The sequence below is a fragment of the Periplaneta americana genome, chromosome 2, assembly GCF_040183065.1.
Source record: "Periplaneta americana isolate PAMFEO1 chromosome 2, P.americana_PAMFEO1_priV1, whole genome shotgun sequence".
Lineage (NCBI taxonomy): Eukaryota > Metazoa > Arthropoda > Insecta > Blattodea > Blattidae > Periplaneta > Periplaneta americana.
The window spans coordinates 135,700,943-135,724,500 of record NC_091118.1 but is presented as its reverse complement, the minus strand read 5'-3'; the positions used below and the strand labels follow the sequence as shown (position 1 = coordinate 135,724,500).

At 35.4% G+C, this 23,558-nt stretch overlaps 1 protein-coding gene across 2 annotated transcripts in view; it reads left to right on the top strand.

Annotated features, from left to right (window-relative positions):
- Nucleotides 1-23,558, top strand: part of Pkcdelta (Protein kinase C delta) — a 309,961-nt gene that overhangs the window by 79,325 nt on the left and 207,078 nt on the right. For both annotated transcript variants that reach the window (XM_069818485.1, XM_069818486.1), the window contains exon 2: nt 15,034-15,094. In XM_069818485.1, coding sequence (XP_069674586.1) covers nt 15,034-15,094 — 61 coding nt within the window. The remainder of the gene's footprint in view (nt 1-15,033; nt 15,095-23,558) is intronic.

Here is a 23,558-nt window from a genome sequence, read left to right as displayed (position 1 = left end):
AATGACGCTTGTAATTCAATGTTTATGCAACGTCTGCGTACACACGTAAGTTAATATTGCTTTAATAAATGACGCTTGTAATTCAATGTTTATGCAACGTCTGCGTATACACGTAAGTTAATATTGCTTTAATGAATGACGCTTGTAATTCAATGTTTATGCAACGGCTGCAAGCACACGTAAGTTGATATTGCTTTATTGAATGACGCTTGTAATTCAATGTTTATGCAACGTCTGCGTACACACGTAGTAAGTTAGTATTGCTTGAATGAAAGACACTTGTAATTCAGTAGTTTGTATAGTTCCTGGGTATTCACACTGGTTAGGCCTAGAGCACATCAAATGCATCATTTTGTCTCGCAACGAAACATTTTATTGCAACATGTGCAGACGTGTCTATTACTATATCAAATGAAGTGCCCCTCACTGGTTGCAACAGTATTGCGCAGTCTTTGCAAAGTGTTGCAACAAAAGGCACTGCTGCGCTGACGAATGTCTCTGAACAAATGAATCGTGAATTGAATACCCACGTGTCCATTTAGGTAAATTTTTCAGGAGACACAAAAACTGATTATTTTCAAAAGGGTTTCGTATTTTGAAGAAACTATTTTCTTTATTACATCTTAATAAGTTCTAGTGTTTGACATACATGAAATTCGAATTGTTTCTTTAGTGTTTTCTGAAAAAAGAATAATAGACTGAACATGGAGGTTTCTGCAATTCACGACTACTAACAATCATTTTATTTCTTTAAAACAACTTTTAGGTAAAGAAGACAGAGAATAACAATTTTATTTATCTTATTAAGAACTTTAAATGCACTTTTAAGCCAATAAATTGGAAAAGTATATAAACATACAAAAATACAAAATCATTTGAATAACATATTTAATTCTTCAAATTCATTTAATTCTATAGGAAAAACAAAGCAAAGCAAACTCAAAATTTTTATAATTTCTAAAAAATTACAAATGCTCTGGATTTGTGGCATTCCTGCAATTCATGTGAAACGTTTCATATGAGACAAATTTTTATCTCGAAAAGGAAGCAAAAACGAGCAAAATAATTGTATCAAACTTTTTTGTTTGAAATATCTCGAATAATATTCCTCTGGAATTAATTATATTCCTTACGGTTCACTTCGTATATTGAAATTATTTCATTATATTCTATAAAGTAGTGCGATACAAGGTGTTTTTGAACTTTGTGTGTCTCCCAACTATAATATTTAATTATAATTGGATTAATTCTGATCAGACGTTTTCCAATTAGTTGGCTCGTGTACATATCCAACTTTATCCGTGGCGCGACAGCCCTTGAGGGACTAAGACCGATCAGCCGGCTGCGGCCTCTGCAAAGGTGAACGATCATCCAACCAGAATGGAGGTATCTTGTGGTTAGCACTATGATTCCTCCAGCCGTTATAGCTGGTTTTCGTAATTGAAGTTTGCTATCTATCATATTCAGCAGTTCTCAACCTTTTTCAATGATGTACTTTTAATTTAGGACATTAGCTGTACCACTAACCACATGATTGCTTTATTTAGGCGCGTTTAATTAAGAAAGATTTACTCTTTGAGTTTATTCAATGGAGTGTTCCATGAAATATAAGGAAAACAGCTACATATTTTTATATTTATATATTTATTTCACACTTAAAATACCAGCCAGTAGTGACACGCATCACCAGTGGTACGCGTACCATAGGTTGAGAACCGCTTGTGCAGGTCATTCATTATCTCGCGAAACGAAATACATGCGCGCCTTAGCGTATAGTAAGAACTGCATGGTTATGGGTAAGTGAACTTGCTTTCTGCAAGTGGAAGCGTAGCTAGGGAGAGATGCTTCCCAGTCCACTTTCTTCTTTCCCTCAAATGCAGGTAGGTTTCACGAGATAACGAATGGCGTATAGCTCCCCAAATTCATCACGATACTGAGTAGACACCAGTCCCATACACTGATAGAAATTTCATGAGAGAATTCCTTCTACACGAGGACTCGAACCAGCACTTATTCCGTAACATGAGCCCTAGGCATGAACGCTACAGTGCGGGACGGACATATTTTGTAGTTTATTTAATAATATGTACAATTCGTTGGTATTTGGGTAAAGGGGATTGTCTTTTTTTTTTTTTTTTTTTTTTTTGCAAATGGAGTTTTGTTCCCGAATTAAATTCTACAAGTAAATGTGCAAAAAACAAAATAATACTAGCATTTGATGTAGTATTTTATTTGTGTAGAACTTTATTTGCAATAAGGGTCCAAAGTTTAATTTTCATTTATCTCAAAGCTCATTTTTACTGTATGACTTAACTCCCTTTATCCAAACATCATCGAATTATAAAATCGCTTGAGAAAAGCAAAGAATTATTGCATGAATAATAGAGAATCTTTTCTTTTTTATATCATATTTCGAATTAATTTCAATATAAATCAGAAGATTTTTATATACCTGTAACCAGTGCTTTCCTTCTGGAGAAAAAGATGGTGGAACTCTGTGTAATATATTTTATAGCGGATGGGTAGATGTTTACATCCAGTGCACGGGAATTTTGTATTTTTTTACCTTCGTCCAACGAAGACTTTCAAAAGCTAAGCGGAATTCAAAGAAGAGTTACATTAAAAACATAATTATTCACACGTTTCTCGGTTCCATGATGAAAAATGCAACGAAAAGGTGCAGAAACGTATTTCGCCAGAAAAAAAGCAATGTCTCTAACTATAATATTAGGAGTGGATCAGGACAGCACGTTTGCACATCTCCTTTTTATGTTAGGTTAAGTTCTTTTCAAACTGAAATGACGAGTGAAGCGTACAGTTAAAATTACTCTAACCTAACCTAACTTAACATAAAAAGGAGATGTGCAAACGTGCTGTCCTGATCCACTCCTATAATATTTGCTTTCAACCATTCTACTAGATCAGTGATCATCAACTCGCGTATGAACGGGCAGGGCAGTGCTTGGCTGATGCGTGCTTATTGTACCTTGCAGAGGACCGGTCTGTGACATTGCGTTGTAGTGAACAGAGGCGGTTCTTGCTATCCATTCAAACAAGAGATGTGAGGAGCAGAAAACATTTCAAAACGTAGGCCACACTGAAGAAATACAATTTTCAGATGCACTATAGAACTCACAGTAACGAATATGGCAGATACGAAGAGAAGAGCGTGTAGCATTAATTCAACAATTGAAGGAAAATGAGCTAGAGGTTGTTTAAGATCACAATGTTAGTAAATCGGCTGTGCGACTCAGTTATAAAATTTCACTGTAATAGTACGATATTATAAACCTTTTAAAATTGAAAATTTGAACAATGTTTAATTACAACTGAAGAACTTTTCTCAAGTGTAGGAGTTCGAATCTATCAGTTCGTCTCCTTCCACCGTGATGCATCCCATCCGAGATCTAGCCGAGGACGTTAAGGTGCAACTAGTAATTATTTATCGGTCTGTCATTTGTTCTTTGGCAGTTAGATGAAAATACTTATGTAAGCGATAATCCCCAACTGGTGATTTTTGTAAGAGGCGTTATTGAAAACCTTCAGATTAAGAAGAGCTCTTATATATTGTTCTCATAAAGGATACTACTACTGGTTCCGATATTTTTTTGTAGAGGCTGTAGAAATTATTTTGGACTTCGTTGGAATAAACTTATATCCTTGACAACCAATGGTGCTCCTTCCATAGTTGGAAGTAAAACGGGTGTAATAAGGAATCTAAGGGACGAAGTGAAAAGCGTTAATGTATCCCATGAAGTTATTTCTATTCACTGCATTATACATCAACAGAATTCATGTGCAAAACAAATCAAAATGGTGTTATAGAAGTAGCCCAGTTTGAAAAACCACCAACACAATTATATCGAAAAGTCTCGCTCATTGTCAATTTAAGTCTTTCTTGATGAATGCAATAGCGAGAATGGCGATCTGTCATATTATAATAAAGTACGGTGACTAAGTCGTGGCAAATTATTGAATAGGTTCTTTGAACTGAGGGAGGAAACATCATCGTTTACGGAGAAAGAAGAAAAGTCTGTATCATAAGTGGAAAATTAAAAAATGGATTTGTGAACTTGCCTTCTTAATGGAATTATCTGAATGCTTTAAATTGTTTTCTACAAGATAACAACAAGATTATTACACAGTTATATGACAGAGTGAAGGCATTTAATATGAAACCACCTCTAATTATGGAATTTTAGCTTAACTAAAAGGATAAGTTACAGCACATCTTTCAAAATTAACAACGATATAGGCATACTAGTTTCTTAAGGCTTCGGATTTCGAAGAATATGTTCACACATCATGATGATCTGCACCAGGAATTTGATTCGAGACTAGGAAAATTTTCAATTTGATTTTCGATTATTATTTGTAATTAGAACTTATTGATTTACTTTACGATAGTGAATTGAAGGACAAATATCAAAACAAAAGAAGTTACCTGACTTTTATAAGAACTTTCCATGTCTTAGATTTTCCCGATTGTACAGACATCCATTTTCGAATTCACATATCTGTGCGAACAGTAATTTTATTTCTATGATGAAGATAAACAAGCCATGTCATGGAAGCCAAGTATAGGATCACAATTTAAAATGTGCTGTTACATTATGCACTATACAAACAATAATTCCAAACGTTGAGAAATTGCTGAGGGAAAAGAGAATTAAACAAATCCCGAAAAAACAGTGCTAATGCCAGTGTTGAATGGACTGAATGGAGTTAAATTTCTGCATTACTATTCCTAGGGTTTTTATGTGTTTTATTCAACATTTTCCTTAACAGAAGCAGTTTACACATTTACAGTAATTGTCATGCATTACCCGAATAATTAACATGAAATGTGTATTACATTTCTAAAAGTAATTATAAATTTATTAACTTCTAACTTTGTTGAAAATAGGCTAGAATGTTTTTTTTTTTTTTTCAAATTGCTTAAGATAGTTTATTTAGTTATTTCTCTTCAGCCCGTATCTTTTTTCATCAGAAAACAATCATAAACCTATGCAGTAAATTGATATTTTGGTCCCGCCGCTGAACGTCTTACCTGCCCTGTTACGACTTTCCGCGGGCGAGCGGGCAAGGCTCGATGACGACACAGTGCTCTGAGTTGGGGACCACTGTACTAGATAGACAAACACAAGATGCGTCTTCTGTGATAAACGGTCGGGATATTATATTGACAAGGAAATAAATTTTAGTGTCCTACGCGGAATTCGAGTGCACGATTGTAGCTTCCACGAAACATTTCAGCTATGTAGCTTGGTCGTTGCGTACACCGCGATAACACTTACGTATTTTATCCTCCTCTCCCCATGGAATTTACTCTTCTTCACGTGAAAATAAGTGATACTGTATAGAAAGTTTACACACAATCCTAACAAGGAGACGATAAGCAATTGGTATAACTGATTTTTATAGTTTTATTTCGAATGGTGTCCTCACTTGTCTCACGTTCACCATGCTGACCGTTTGATCTGAAGTTCGTAGGTTCAAACCCAGCCGAGGACGATAGATTTTGAAGAGGAATAAAATCCTTAGCATGGCTTTCTTAGGAAAAGAAATAAAGCTGTGCGTCCTATGTTGTAGATTTAGAGCACATAAAGAACACTGTACAGCTGTCAAAAGAAAAGTGGCCGCTCTCCAGAAACTATTTTTGTCATTGTTTCATTATGTATTTCACTTCTGGTAGTGTGGAAGAGAAGACCTCATGGCCTTAACTCTACCAGAATAAATAAATGAATCAATGAATGAATGAATAAGTAAGTAACTAAGTAAATAAGTAAATAAATGAATGAATGAATGAGTAAGAAAATAAATAAATTCCCTTCGATTACTCCGCTACAATTCGGAGACAGGCGATGTTACATGTTGCTGGACCACGTTGCCTGATATCTACAGTTATAATTAAAGCGTTTTCCGTATTAATGTTGTAACGTAATGGTAGCGTTTCGGGATAATATTCGTGACATCGTGCGTTCGAACACAACCTCATGCTTTTTGTGTTTCATTTTTTAAGGGAGAGAGAGGAAATATAATTGCGCCTATCTCTTTTATGACTGTTTTAGTAATTAACATCAGGTTCATGAATGTGTTATGCCATGACTTTATCATTATTTATTACGACATTATGCCTGCAAATGGAAAGAAAGAAAGCTAGATTATTTTCTCAACAAAATTGTCTTTCGTGGCTTAAACAAAACAAACTTACTTGCGTCTGTCTTAGAAAATTCAACCAATTAAGAGTAAAAAAAAAAAAACAAGCAAACAAAACAAAACAAAAAGCCACGATTCAATATATTATAGTCCATCTTCCTCCCATCTCGATCACATCTAGCAGTCGAATGGGCATGGAAGCGACTAGAATTTTCAGTTCTCAGTCACGACATTTCAGGCATCCTGGACGAGGTTCCACAAATAATCAGGACGTCTTGGTGGGGGATTGGGACAATTTTTCCGCATATGCTTCTTTACTTGTGCCCCCTTAGCTCAGTCGGAAGAACGTCGGCATTTAGATGTCAACATCTCATGTTCAAATCTTCGTCACTCCTTTTCATTTTATTGTGTTACGGGATAGTATAACTTAATCTATACTAATAATAAATCTGTAATAAAAAATTTTCTGGTAATTTTTGCTTTCCCAAAATTAATTGGTGTTAATATGTGTAATTAACCATCCTGAGACCGAAAATCGCATTTTTGAAATTTTTGTTTGTATGTCTGTCTGGATGTTTGTTAGGTTTTTACGCAATAATGGCTGAACGGATTTCTATGGGAAGTGAAATAGAAATTAAGTTCGTTCTAACTTATATTTTAGGCTATATGGCATTCAAAATACTTTATTTAAAGGGGGTTATAATGGAGTCTGAATGAAATAAATCGAAATATTTCACTAATTATCGATTTTTGTGAAAAATATTACATAACAAATGTTTCTTTAAAAATGATTTCCGATAAGTTTTATTCTATGAAAAATTTTAATAGGACTGATATTGAACGAGATACAAGAGTTTTAAAATAACAATACTTTTTATCACCGCCGTCTCAGACTAATAGACTATAATGAAATGAAAACAAATGACTCCGTTTATTTAAGGCGGCTTTGCACACAACAAACGCAGAATATTATTCATTTAATACAATTATTATACGGATAGAGTACTATTCTACGATGGGAATATATAAATGTTTATCAATATTAATATAAAAGAATGTTTGTGTGTTTGTATGAAGTAACCTCGGAAGCTAATTTAACCGATTCTTTACGTACAGAAAACTTGATTTTCTGTCGAAATATTATATAACTTGATTATTTAAACTTTATTTGATCCACATAAAAACTCTAATTTTATACACTTCAGTTCCTTTTTTGTCCACAGATTTTTGTCGTAAAGTTGAGTATTTTTACTAGACCAAAAATACAGTACATACGGTATGGAGTGAAAATAAGTATTTTACCATTGAGCTCACTGCAGCTCAGTTTCTTTAAAAAGTGTCACGAAATGGTGTTTCTGAGCTCATAATTTACCCATATTCGTTTCCTATGTTTGTTAAAATAACATTTATATACCAAATTCATTTTCATTTTTTTAGTTACATAAACTATGATGCTCAACCGAGCGAGTTGGCTCAGACGGTAGAATTTGAGACTCGCATTCGAGAAGTCACTGGTTCAAACTGTGGCCGACCAATTTATTGAGTATCGTAAGTATTGTTTATAATTTTACGGCCAATAAATTTTACGAATATTATTAAATTGTATTTTATGCTTACAAATCGAAGTTATGCCCACAGAAACGTAGATAATCCAGGATTCGGCGCTCATCTTTACACTCATTATAACGCTCAGCAATACTGCGCAACCGACGATTGACTCGTGCGTAACATTCTTTGTCTCTCCTTTATTCTTCTTCCAGCATTGAGTACAAAAATCAATCGTGACAAGTCTTCTTGTTCTTTTTAAATTTTGTTCAATACTGAATACAGAGAGGGGTGACGTCTTCCAACCATCAGTTGAAAACGTTGATGCCATCCCTCTGTAACGTCATTAGTTCTTGGCTCTTGCAATATGACTGCATTGTATTGGTTCCATAAATGGGGTGCATACCTCGCACGTACTGCTCGTCGTCTACCTCTTTCTGGTCTTCCTCGAAAATAAGTCATATTAAAATAATCTGCAATTTCTAATAACAGTTCTGGAATATCTTCATACAGCTGGTCGTATGCTAAAGGTACATCTGCTACTCGAACGAAGGCCAGACTTAACAGTTGGTGTACTGCATTCCTAAATGTCCTATCGTCTGCAAACCTCTAGCCTGTACAGTCCTATAAACTGATTTTCCCAAGTGAAAGAAACAGTCTGGTAGAAGCTGCAGGATATACAGCTAGATGGGCATAAATAATGCAATGTTCTAATAATAATATATGAAATATACCAGTAGGCTAAACAAGCAGCGTGTAAAATATAGCCAAAGTAGGTGAAGTGAACTAGGTTAGATGTCTCGTAGGTTAAAATAACAGTAGGCAAAAGCTCCATATGTAAAATGGAGTGTACCAAACGTTATGGAACCCGGTTTGGCTGATTACCTGGTTGAGTTGTTTCCGAGCTTTTTCCAAACTGTAAGGTGAATATCAGTTAATCCATGGCGAATCCTCGGATCATCTCGCCAAAAACCACCACTGTCACTATTTCCATCGAAACTGAATTTAGTAACGTCGCGGATGATATAGAGTCATTAAATAACCAATTTATGAGATAGGACCATGGAATATGCTTGCGAATAGGGCTATGCACAAAAATTAACCAAATGTACAAATATAATAATATATAATTACAATTAAAGTACAGTAATTGAGGGCTTTGTCGGAAAAAAAGGCGGATAGACCTATACGCCCTTCTTCGGGAAAACGGTTTAAAATGTAATGAATAATTCGCTAATTATAGTAGCGAAATTTTGTTTTGATTGTACTGTACATACCTGCAGGACAGGGCTGCGTGCGTGTATAACATTTTATTCAGGTGCGTTTTAAAATCTTAGATTGCATGTATCTCAATTCGTCATATTGACGTATACGCCCTTTTTCCGGCAAACCCCTCAATTGTAACTGGAGATAGGTAAGCTAGATCAAATAAAACCTGTAAGCGAATCTGAGACGAAAAAAAAAATTAAGAATTCTGGGATATCTAATTGTCGAGAAGATGCAGAGAACAATTTCCAATAATCTAGGAATGCGCTGGCCCATTCGTATACAAGTGCCAAAGAAAATAGTGTTATAGACAGGATGTCATTGAATTTACTTTATTTTTGCAGTTGGAGTAGGCCTATGCAATGACAAATTTTTTGAGGAGTCCTTTGTGTCTCTTTCTGAAGAACTTTTTTAAATTCTGAAATTTTTTTCTCGAAGAAAATGGAACTTGATCTCTTTTAGTTATTACCAAAGCTCGGATCTTGGGGACTTGTGTGTCGTGTGCTTGAGTAAGGTTACAGGCATAACGTACACAAAGCTCACGCTGCAAGTGCTCAGGGACAGTCGTTTGTACTAAGAAAGTGGTCACATCGAATGGCAAGAAGACGAAAGAATAAACTGTGTCACGTCGAAGCCAATGACATTAAGAGAATTACAGGTAAACGGTCTGTTTGAGGAAATAGAAAATACGTGTTATTCGAATGGGTGTTATGGAAGTTTGAAAATGCATTTCTTAAATTTTAGGTACAGAATTTCGTGGAGGAATTCTGAGGAGATACATTATTTTCTTCTAATGCAGAGTTTATATCTTGTAAGTTGTACCACACATAAACTAGAGCTGGAAACGGGCATTCATTGAAAGACATTGCAGTCCTTTAAATTGATGGAGAATTTGTCCATAGCCATGGATCAAGTCGTAGAGGGACCTTCCCTAGTAGTGATACACTAATTGAAAACTATTTGCGAGAAAAATTTAGGATATACTTATCTTTCTCAGATACGAGATCTGCTGAAAATCGAACAGGAAACAGTGACAGTGAAATATTCAGTATTTTATTTAGGCCCAAGACTTTATAATAACATTTCAAACCATTTTCCAAATTTGAAATTTTTTAAAATTGAAACTTTTAAAAAAGAATTTTGTAAAATTATCCATGATATATAATAGTAACAAATGTACTTTTTTTACCTTTTATTTCTATCGACTATATTCATGTTTTTATCGAATATTACTGGCTTCTGTCGGATTGTCAATTTATATTAAATGTGTATTTTTCTCTCGTTTTCCCTTTCTTCTTTATTCTTGCTCTTGTGTTGTACTTATTGGTTTGAATTAAGTTAATTACTGTATTTAGTAAACTGTCCTTGTAAATTTTATGTTATATTATTCACTAAGACCACACCGTACACGAGCCTGACTCTTACGGTAGTGGCTAGAAACATTTTTATTTTATAAATGCAATTTGTAGTCACTAGGTAGCTAGTTACAATAAATAAAATAAAAAAATTAAAGTTTGCTCCCGTCACTTCATGTGACGTGGAAATAAGTTTCCTTCGTTTCAAATCATGTTTAACTAACAGACGAAGAATTTATGGGTTCGAAAATCTTCGAATGCATGTAGTCATACACTGTAATGAAATGTACAGAGCAGAACTGTAAATTTGATGTATCTTGCATGTTTATTTATATATATATATATGCTATAAAATTAGATGTTTCAACCTATCATAATATTATCATTATGTTGTTCCAGCCAGGAACCACTTTTATAGCAGACCTGACAGTACCTCCGTGCTGGAAGCGGCAGTTTGTTGACATTGAAGTCCGGTCGCTTAGACACAAGTCCCCAACTTCCGAGCTTTGGTTATTACTGCTAACATAACAAGAAATAAATAACTTCCATCTCCAATCTACCTTTCAAAAATCTAAATATAAATATAATTCCATGTAACAAAATTATGTATTCAAGTAATAACTATTAATATAGAATCATCTCCCACATATGGAACAAGGAATAAGTATTTTATTATGGTTTCTATAAATTTTTACGTGCTTTTTGAAATCTTTACAATAAATTTGTCGCTGAAGAATACTCTGTACTGTGAAAATATAGGGTAAAGGTTGGTAATGTTGTGATATAAGTAATATTGTGATAGTTCTTTTTTTAGAATTTATTACAATTTTACTGAGCGAGAGGGAGATCGATTTTTTTGCGTCAACGTATTAAGGCAGTGATGTCAAAGCAAGCGCATTTTTCTGACCTTGACGTCGTGCGCGGGCATTAAGCGCTAGGTATGCTAGGAGGAATAAGCAGCCTGTTGGATTAAGAAAACAGTGGTGCATAAAATTCAAACAGAACTTGAAATTTTATGTCGTTATTTTTATATGGCTTCTTTCTGTTTGTTATTTTCTATATTGTCTGTAAAACAAAAATACTAACACCTATTTCTTAGCCTAATATTGCAGTTGTGTTTTAAACGTTAATAACATAATAAAGAGTAAAGAAGGAATATTCACACAAATTCCATAATAACTACAACTATACTGTTCTAAGTGAATTAAATACATCATTCATAAAGAAAGTGTTATCCCAAAGAAATACACTGAATATGACATGATAAGTTGAAATTGATATTGATGGTATCTTTAGCCTTATAAAAGTAATCAAAACAATATTTGAGTACAAAGCAAAGCTGTCTAGGTATATGTTTTAACTGTAACTAATATTACATAATAAAATTCTTATCGCATTATGTTTTTAGGTGATATTGGTGCGCAACTTTCTGTTATCAGAATATTAAATTATCTCGAAATCTGCTTAAGCTATAGAGCTGACGTTTTACCAATACATAGGCACATATCTTTTGTTTTTGATGTAACAGTATTTGCTTTGTTAATTCATTTCCTTACAAACATTTTTCATGCGAATATTTTCAGACATTTTAATACACTATCTTCAGTAATACGTATTTACGATACATTAGATTTACGAAAACATTGTTTTAGTACCTGTAAGGCTACTAAACAAACATATCTGAAAATTTCACTTTTCTGTAAAAAAGTTGAGAAAATATTCCTTTTGAATAAAAAAGCAAACTCGTGAAAAATGAACATTAAAATTAAAACTTACATTCTTGTAATGCACTTATACTTCAGACAAATCTAAGAATTAACATGGATACAATTTTAATAAGTTCTCTTCCCTTTATCCATTGAATCAGTGCTGGCCATCCCTGTATGTAGCTCGACCAAGCGGCATATACTATCTCTTTCGTCTGTCTGTTAACTTTCCGCTGTAAAGCGCTCAGGATCTCCTGGGCTCTAAAGCGCGCGCTTGCTCCTATGGGATCAGTTGACATCACTGTATTAAGGGAATGTTCGTGGACAAGTTTCTGCACAAAACCGTTCCTTCTCTCGCTCAGTAAAATTGTAATAAATTCTCAAAAAGAACTATCACAATATTACTCGTATCACAGTATTACCAACCTTTACCCTATATGTATATTTTACATCTCAAAATTCTATAGGAACTTGCACGTTAGAGGCACTGAAAATAGCAATGTTACTAAATTGATATAAGGATAAAGTACTAAAATAATTCCAATTTTATTGCAGTGACATTAGGCCTAATGTGAAAAAGCCTACTTTCTTAAGAATTGTCGTCTTTGCTGATCTTACAATTACCATTCTGTCAGCTGGATCCGTGATTCGTGGGTTCAAACCGGACACGAAGACGATGAATTTTAAAAAGCGATAACGTGGCTTTCTCTGGGAGAAAATTAAAGCAGAGAGATCTGTGACGTAGATTTACGGCACGTGAAAGCTGCCTGTCCCTGATAGAGGGCTCGAGGCAAAATTCATTGGCCATTATCCGTCGATGTTGAATTTCGATGCATTTGAAAAGTTGTTAAATAAATTATTAATACCTACATTTAATAAATTCGAACTTTAAAAATGACATTGCTTTCTTATTGAGTTGTGAAAATATGTGCAAAAAATATTTCTCATAAAAATTTGAATTAATATGCAAAACGAAATGTATCTAGCAGTCACCCAAGGCACAAATTGAAGACAACATCATTTTTTTATATACATTTCAAGTGTCATATTAGGCCTAATTGTACATAATATGGTTCCAGACTCTTGATTATTTCTGATAAACAAGAAAGAAAATGATATATAGCCTATGTTGATTGAAATGTCCATTGAGTAGGGACCGTATTTTTTGGTAATAATGATATGCGCGAAATTTTCCACAATTACTTTCTTTGTTACCCTTCCAGATACTTAAAATACCATATTTAAGAACATGAATTCGCGAAATAATGCGAAATTTGAGTCATTGTGCGAAATATGTCAATAACTCTGAAATATACCTCCTATAATACAAGAACTACTAAATGTAACTTACATCAACATTTTTATCAGCGTTGTTAAAACATGTTTGTGACTTTTGTTTCAATAAATTTGTTAATCGCTTTGTAACACCAATATACAGTGTGTTTCCGAGGTGGTGTTACAAACTTTCAGGGCACATGTATCAATTTGAGATAAGGAACCATGGTCCGGAAATGACTGAGTCGACAGTTATAAGCAAAAATAGTTGTGTGGAAATTTATTTATTTATGTATGTATTTATTTATTTATTATTTTGCTAATAATTGTAACATAAAATATAATATATACAGAAAAGCTTTAGCTCGCCCCTGAAAGAGTAGAACTCGTGCTCAGGGGCGGGAATGGAATTGTAATTTGGCACCACTTGCCCTCCTTCCCTTAACTTTTGGAACAGTCGTGAAAAAATGGTATGGGCCGGATGTCTCCTACGTGGGTACTTGCCCCGATACAATCTGTGAGCTTGTCTACTGTTCCCATTGGCTCATCCGTATTCGAAAATCAGGTCTGCTTATTCCGCTCTCGTGTACTCCTCCATTTCACTAGGACTGATCGGATGGACACTGCAACTTGTATACATACACTGCTGTTTACAGACGTGCATATCAGGACCGACCATGTCCGTTACAAATTACGCTATCTGCATTGCTTTAGTGTAGTTTCCTGTCCCCAGTCTTCAGACAGTGCACTGAATGAAATACTGTAAGTAGACAACGTAAACAACGTCAGATGAATACAGTATGTGTTAGATGTACAGATAAATACACATAAATAAGATATACAGAGAAATAAAATTATTTCATTTCCACAGAACTATTTTTGCTTGTAACTTTCGACTCGGTCATTTCCGGACCAGGGTTCCTTATCTCAAATTGATGCATGTGCCCTTCGCCATCGTCACTGAAAGTTTGTAACATCACCTCGGAAACACCCTGTATATTATGTATTTTCTCTAGGAATATTTTGTACACTCACATTTACTGTCTCTATGGCTATCGAAAAAAAAAATAAATTTCTGTAGTCGGCAGTAGCAAAGATTGTTACAGACGATATCTTTGTTGTAGTATCTTCCGTTTTTCAAGGGCAAGGAAGCATTTCCAGTCTTAGTGAAATGCAATTGAGATAGCTTTAATAGCCTATGACTTGAGAATGTTATGGACGATAGAAGTTTTTGAAATCTTTAATTGTAAATATCTGTTGCTCTTCATCATCGCCATTGCTTTAATGTACTTATTGCACTGGTGCTTATATTTTGATACTAATGAACTTTGGGAGACTACTAGAGGACCACATTGAATTTGGTGTGAATTGTTTGAAGGCAGTATGGTTTCTTACAGCTAACGTGGACAGTGAGAGGGGCTTTTCTGAGTACACGAAAATACTCATTGACTGTCTCCACAAATTTTCGTTAGGACAACGTAGGGACTACGCTCATATTTCGTGATGCTGATATCTGATATGTGTATTTTGCAAGGAAAAAAATGTTTATATTAAACTTAATGCAATACATTTAATTTACAACTCATTTCACAAAATATTAGTCGAAATTGTGACAAGTTTAACACCGAAATCATTCCATTTTATTTCACCAAAAAATACGGTCCCCATCAATGTCTGTTCGTATCCATGTACACACAATATTTTAATGGGCTGCGTCTGTGTTGCAGGTGAAGCTGAGATCGCCAGTGCGTCCAATCGTAGTGCATAAACAGTATAGAGACGATGAAGGTGAGTTCTAGTGACGGCATTATTCTAAACGTAACTTGGATACTTCTCCACTGTGCAACTTATATTGCATACCATGTCTAGTTGCGCAAGGAAAGTTGAGTTGCACAGTGAAAAGAACTGCGCAAGTTGAAAAATTGCATATTCAATTCGCAACTTGCATAAGTTTCAAGTTGCATGCAGTTCAAAAGTGGCATCATGTAGCCTACACAACACGCTGCTTTTTATATATAGGCATACCTACAGTTAGAAAAGTGTTTGTAGAAAGTTGAGTCAGAGGACTACCGCAAGAGACAAACATGGAAAAATGTTATTGACAAAATTGGACTTAAGATTAATAAGTCACCAGAACATATTAATCAAAAACGAAGTCCACAAAATCAGGAGCTACACGGAAGACGAATATAAAATTAAATCGGGGCTTCTTCCATGTCTAAAATGTATAATAATTCATAAATAAAAGTGCATTTACCTCCAAGAAGTCTCCTTTCGAAACTTAATAATTATAGCCTACGTGAAATAGTGCACTTTGACACAGAAGTTCACACCTGTGGAGTAACGGTCAGCGCGTCTGGCCGCGAAACCAGGTGTCCCGGGTTCGAATCCTGATCGGGGCAAGTTACCTGGTTGAGGGTTTTTCCGGGGATTTCCCTCAACCCAATATGAGCAAATGCTGGGTAACTTTCGGTGTTGGACTCCGGACTCATTTCACTGGCATTATCACCTTCATATCATTCAGACGCTAAATAACCTCAGATGTTGATACAGCGTCGTAAAATAACCCAATAAAAAATTGACACAGAAAAAAGAATATACTGTGACTGTTACATAAAGGACAATTCAGGTTCGTTGCATTAATGAAAAATACAAATATTTGTTACATGCCAACATAACCCTACTAGTTGTTAAAAATGGCACTGTTACTACAAGACGTTCTCTTTGTAATATGAACGTTCTCATTAATGTGGTTTTCTTTTGTATGAACAATGTTAATCTTTCCAACAGATAATCGAAATTGTTCCCTGATATTCGTAATCATTCGTAAGACAAGTAATATATATTTCATACATGATTATGATATAAGATGTAGGCCTATGTGCAAAGACCCGAAGTATAATATATTATACCTGCATTTGTGCCCAAATTGCAACCTGCAGAGTTTTTCAACATTTTTCCTCATATTAGTGACTTTTTTTTGAAGTGTAGAATTGTATTAAACTTTAAAAATAAAACAACAAATATCTCAGGACTCAGGAGAATACACATTACACGCAATCATGAAAATTTCCTCAAATATGCTGTCACTTTTTTCCCCCGAGATTTTTTCCAACTATAAGGCGAATGTAAGGTAATTCATGATCAATCCTCGCCCTTGCCTCGCCAAATACTATCTCGCTATCACAAAGTCAATCAACATAAATAACCCAGTAGTGGATACGACATCGTTAAACAACCGACTAACGTAAGAAAACAATACGAGATGCTGTTATGCACGTGCTAAAGAAATGTCGTGAGGTAACATAACAATAATTAAAGTAATGAGTTAATTAGGTTGGCAGCGATCTGAAACAAGATAGTTGCATTTGCAATATTTGTGTGGCAGAAGAGAGGGAATGGTGTAACGTTGGGTGGGAACTAGCCCATGGTAGCTCTTCTGCGGGCTCCACCCCTGGCAGTATTTGCTGATGATAACGTTCAGTGTTGTGCATGGAGTTACGTTAAAACAGAGAAATTCTATTTCTTGCTGAATCACTATACTTTATCTTTAGTTTACATAATGACATAACAAATGACCTAGCCTTCTTTCAATATAATAAATTCAGCACGTCGATAATAGCCGCAATATTTCTTGAACCTGTTGATCTGCACACTTTTGATTCGTTGTCGGGAAACTGGTAGTCACTGCCTGGAAGCGGAGCTCTGGAGCTGAGCCTGCGCCCAACATAGAACAGCAGACACTCACGAAACAGGCACGCGTTATCTCACTGCGGCACAGGCGTGTGGGAAGTAACGCAACACCATCCAGCTCACGCATGGGTATTCCCGCACCGTATTATTGTGGAGGCTCTCCTGAATGTTTCTCGTTCAGGGGAATGAGCATTCCTAGGAAGAGCCAACCTAATCTGATATTTTATCAGCTAAAGTAGCCTGCTCATATTGTTAATCAACGTATGTATGTATGTATGTATGTATGTATGTATGTATGTATGTATGTATGTATTTTTTATCCTTCTTTACAAGCATGTTCCCTTACAAAAATGCAATACTACATGCTAATAGATTACGCATTATAATATTGCTAACTCTTTCGAATACAATATATACATATTATTACTAGCCTATTCTACTTTCCCTAAATTTACTATTTACAACGTGTCAACATATATGCTACTGTTGAATCTTTTAAATACATTGTACAACACTATTTTACAGCCTATTCTGTTTTTCTGTTTACAAATTTTAAAAAATCAATACTATTTTTAATCCTTTTAAATACTGTGTTTAGATGTATAATATTTAACAGATTAATCTATTGTCCTTAAATTTAGTATTTACAACGTGTCAACGTCTATGCTACTGTTGAATCTTTTAAATACATTGTAAAACACTATTTTAGAGCCTATTCTGTTTTCCTATTTACAAATTTAAAAAAAAATCAATACTATTGTTAATCCTGTTAAATACTATGTTTAGAAGTATACTATTTAACAATTTAACCTATTTTCCTTAAATTTATTATTTACAACGTGTCAACATCTATGCTACTGTTGAATCTTTTAAATACATTGTACAACACTATTTTAGAGTATGTATGTATGTATGTATGTATGTATGTATGTATGTATGTATGTATGTATGTATGTATGTATGTATGTATGTATGTATGTATGTATGTATGTATATTTTTATTTTAGTAGGTTGTTTTACGACGCTTTATGAATATATTAGGTTATTTAGCGTCTGAATGAGATGAAGGTGATAATGCGAGTGAAATGAGTCCGAGGTCCAATACCGAAATTTACTCAGCATTGGCTCATATTGGGTTGAGGGAAAACTCCGGAAAAAACCTTAACCACGTAACTTGTCCCGCACGGGAATCGAACCCGGGCCACCTGGTTTTGTGGCCAGACGCGCTAACCGTTATTCCACAGGTGTGAATTAGGTTATGTATGTATGTATGTATGTATGTATGTATGTATGTATGTATGTATATATGTATGTATTCTCTTAATGTATATAATGTATTCTGTTATGAATGCATGTGGGAGGGGTCACTGCGACCTATAGTAGATCTATTGCGGTTATCTTCCAGCTAGGTGCATTCCCAACCCACACCAGGCGACTACACTTAAAATACACTGAGTATTCAGACTTCGGGTAGACAATCCTACTCGTCCTAAACTTCGTTCCATATGTCTGACAGGCGACGTAAAGAGTGCTGGCAGAGAGAGAAGTGTAATTGCTATTGAACCAACGGCAGACTTCTCATTCCACGTTTATCTTGACGTTGAGCGCCTGAATGTTCTACCTTCGCCCAACTTCAAGACAAGTGTGGAATGAGATCTTTGCCATATTGGTTGAATAGTTATTATCCTTTCCCTTTCTCCGCCGGCACTGTTTACATCTGCTGTCAGACATTATGGAACGACGTATAGACTACTTTTACGCATCAATTGTTTTGTTTCTTCTACATGTCATACCTAGTGTTTGTAATAATCTTAATTATTGTAAAATTATTGTAACAAGTTATAATAAATACTAAATATGTCTGATAGGTATAAATAGAGCGTGTTTTGTCATAATTCTACATTCTTCGAAATGGTCCTTTTCACTCATCTATGTGGACCTATTCACCCGCACTATGTCGGTCGAATAGGACCATGCAGTATGCCGACTTGATTCAAAACAGCATTTAATATTTGAAAGCAACGAATTTAGGTTTAATATGGGAGATAGAGGAAGACACAGGCTACCTGACTAGAGTATAGTTGAAACTGAGTAACTTAACTGGTTTGCGTTGCAGACAATTTTGCATTTAGTGGTCCCTCTTACCCTACGTTATAGTTATAGTATAACAGTAGAATTTATGACTTTTTGCCACAGTAATTTTGTCACGCGACATTTCGTCACAAACGCCTTTGGTCATTCATCTAATTAAGTCATAAGTCTCTTTGGTCACGTACTCAATTTAGTCACAGGCGGCATTTCGTTAGAGGATGAAACAAGATTTAGGTTTTCAAAGTACTTTATTACTTTTCAAAAGGAATTTTACCAAATATTAACGGCTACAGCATGTTCTAATACATGTAGGTACTCCAGAATTCGATCATTGTATTTGTATTCCTCATATCGAAAAACAATTCTTTTAATTTTATGATCAGTTTGCTAGTAGTTTTTCTTTCTCTTAGATAAACCCTCGGCCTCCAAATGCTATATCTGTCTTGTAATTTCCGAGTCCTCATTCTGTAACTTCTGAAGGAATTCGCTGAGTGAAGGATATGGCTTTTCCAGTAGCAAGTTTAGCCTATAATGCCACCCTTCTACTGGATTCGTTGTTCGTGGGAGACCCGCAACAATTCGTTGGTAGCAGTTCCAAGTTGGTACTGGGAACAATGGCTTCTGGAAGCCTCCATCTCTGTGCCGCCTTCGCATGTAGTTGTCCTCCATATGTTGAAGAATGGGCGGTAGGAAGTCATTCAAAGACTGTTTAAGCTCGTCGAAGGCCTCAGTCACTTCTTGACCGTTGTAATCACGCGCAAAAGGTAATGCTATCATTGAATGAAACTGGTTCCGAACTTCCACATTGTCTTCTTGCACATACCCTTCAGAAAGTTTCAAAGATTTGCAATGTACGCTAGAAAATTTGACCTAAGTGAAATAAACAACCCGCTATTTGACAATCTGGAAATACTATAACAGCTATTTAATAATGTGTGGAGTTACCTTATGTGTAAGGGGCAAAACAACTCCAAATCTTTGTGCTTGGAACGATTCATTATAAGCTTGTTCTGTTTTGTCTTTCATTATAACTAGAACCAGTGGAAACCATTGTTCACGAATATTTGCGTGAATGCTGTAAAGCTGGCACATAATTTTGGAAGTCGATTTGAAGGTCCCATCGCAAATCCAGTATGGACAAGGACTCAGCTTTATTAAGTTGTTCCTCTGCAAAACCATCAGTTTACTCTCTACATTAAATTTAAGCAGCCAATCATGATCATCTTTATCTACTTTGAATCGGCCTGGGATGTCCATTAAGTCTCTCAAGGTCCTGGGATTTGGAGGCAGAATCTCTTCTCGTACTCTCTGCACAGACCTTCTTATAGCACCGGTTTTAGGCAACTTCAGGAATGTTAGAATCATTACATTATCTATGTTTATGTTCTGTTTCATAATATGATAGTCTGAAGTGTGACGCTGGACGAAAGTCTAAAATGTGTATGACCGAATTGCTGTGACTAAATGTCTGTAAACGATAATAGTAGTAGTAGTGGTAATGGTAGTGGTGGTGGTGGTGACGGTGATGGTGGTAGTAGCAGCAGTAGTAGTAATTTAACGGCGGTTTTAAGTACAGAGGTTATTCATGGATAAAATTCAACATGACGAGAAATGGTCGAAAAATTTTGTTATTTTCTCTGTGTTATTAGTTTCTACTCAAAAAATTAATTCAGTTAATGTTCAATGCCTATATTTGACAACCTACAAAAGTGGTGAAACATGGAAATACAGTTCGAATATTGGTGCAAATAATTATAAGTTAATAAAATTCTACAATACATTTTTTTAGCAGTACTATTCTCCATAAGGGATTTACTCAATGTTATTGTCTTGTTACATTTCTAACTCTATTTCTGAACTGATGGTGGTGGTGATGGTAGCGGTAGTAGGCCTACTATAAAAAACATGGTTCTTTTGCATGCCGTAAATTCACGACATGGGAATCCCATCTTTATTTCTCTTCCAGAGCAGCCATGATTAGGATTTTATCGCTCTTTAAAATGCATTGTCCTTGGCCGGATTTGGATCTGCCACCGGCTAGCATATAACCGCAAGATTGCCGCGGAAGAGTTCATGTCGGAGAAGGAGGAGCAAGTTACGGACGACATTTATAATAATCGTCATTATCATAGACAAGTTGCGGTTACAAAGAGGTTAGACACTATGCGCTGCGTCATTCTAGTTTGCTTGAACGTCCCACTTCTCTTCTTCCTGTAGGTCTAGGGTTAAACAACATATACAGTATTATAAATTCTATGCGACTCTATTCCGAAATGTGCTGTTTAATCCTAAATTACTAATCATTCGTCCGACAGATTACTCAAGTAGGCAGCATTGCTAATTTAACGTACGATATTTCTAGTTGCGCGACATGTTTGCCAGTTTTAGTATCTACCTTCATCAGTCTAACTTCTAAAGTGACGATATGTAATGTCACTCAAAATTGTCTCAGTGAAGACCGAACGCCGTTGTCTGCGTTTCATGTCTTTAATAATTCACATGTAGGCCTATTCGCCAAGTCTTGGATCGTTCTACGATTTGGAAAATTAACTGAAAACTTTTTTTGTAATATTTTACAAGCCGGATGTCTTAACATACATGAACCTGTAATAATAAACACTCTCTTTGTAATAATTACTGTAAGTTATTTTATGCTTACGTTAGAACTACCGATTAAACACGAAGACACAACTTACTTACAAATGGCTTTATGGAACCCGCAGGTTCATTGCCGCCCTCACATAAGCCCGCCATCGGTCCCTATCCTGTGCAAGATTAATCCAGTCTCCATCATCATATCCCACCTCCCTCAAATCCATTTTAATATTATCCTCCCATCTATGTCTAGGCCTTCCCAAAGGTCTTCTTCCCTCCGGCCTACCAACTAACACTCTATATGCATTTCTGGATTCGCCCATACGTGCTACATGGCCTGCTCATCTCAAACGTCTGGATTTAATGTTCCTAGTTATGTCAGGTGAAGAATACAATGCGTGCAGTTCTGCGTTGTGTAACTTTTTCCATTCTCCTGTAACTTCATCCGCTTTAACCCCAAATATTTTCCTAAGAACCTTATTCTCAAACACCCTTAACCTCTGTTCCTCTCTCAAAGTGAGAGTCCAAGTTTCACAACCATACAGAACAACCGGTAATACAGGGACATCATTTTATTTTTACCAACATTTCTAATATTAACCTGACTATACTTTTGGAAGAACGGAAACACCGTTTGCTACGCCCTTCTAAGACTGGAGTTCGATGATACTGTCTAAAATACAAACAAATCACTTTACTAGGTATAGGACGGAAGAAAAGTAGTTCATCCATTTACGTAAACTAGAAAATATCGCGATTTTGAGTTTGATAATTTTCATTAGGTTTTTGTTTAATCCAAATACAGTACTGTATTAACAATAAGTGTTTTTACTCACGAACTGAGTTATCCATGCGAACGTATTCAGTATGCAGTGTATATTATACTGTCTACAGCACATTAACGCACAATTTAGAGTATGAAGTTAAATTGAAAAATTATCATAATATGGTTATTTAAACACATTTTTTAAAATGATGGCCGTTCATTTCGACACAGGCTTCAATTCTTTTGTGCATATTATCGCACTATAGACTATTGTACCTAATTCCAATTAGCAGTTTTGTCCTTCGTACTAGTAACTCGTGTTGAAAAATAATTCTGTACCTACTCTATAAAAGAATACCTTAGGTACTGTAAATTCAATCTTCATTTCTGCCCGATCCGAAAAGATAAAATTACACAGACATGCTATCTACCTTCCGTCCAAATGGTTTTGTCACAGGGTGATAGAAAGGGGAGGAATCACGTGACAGTTAATTACTTAACGAGGCCCTTCTATTTACATTATTTTAAACAGTTGTATAATATTACGTAGACGTCCAATTCCTAACAGAAATTAATGTTTTCAGAAAAGAGCTAAGACTGTCCAGTCACTAACCTTTACAGAGGGGCGAGCAGAAGCGGATGGGGGAAACGGGGATGCGACACAGGCAAACGGATGCAATATTGAAAGCTTTTTGTCACTGGAAAATACGAACATATTTCTGGAACGTACTATACTCACTAACTCAGTATATTTACTGTGACCGTAAGGCGACTTTGACTGCATACGCAGCCTTGGTTCTGTTTGAAGGATAATTGGAAGTTTAGTAGTAGAGGAGGTGAGAGTGAAGTACATTCAAAAACTCAGGTACAATAAAAATTGACGTAAAAATAAAATAATGTCCCTGTATAACTGTTATTGGTCTGCAATGTTTAATTTTTTGTATGTATTTCTGATGTCTTGAGGTTAAACTTGTAAGGCTCCAGCTCGTGTTAAAAACGATAGAAAGTTCCTTTCGAGGAAATACAAGATTAGATAAAGTTTTGAAAAAGAGGATATGGCAATTTCCTGAATCACACATGATTCACAGATTTTTATGTTAACGGAAG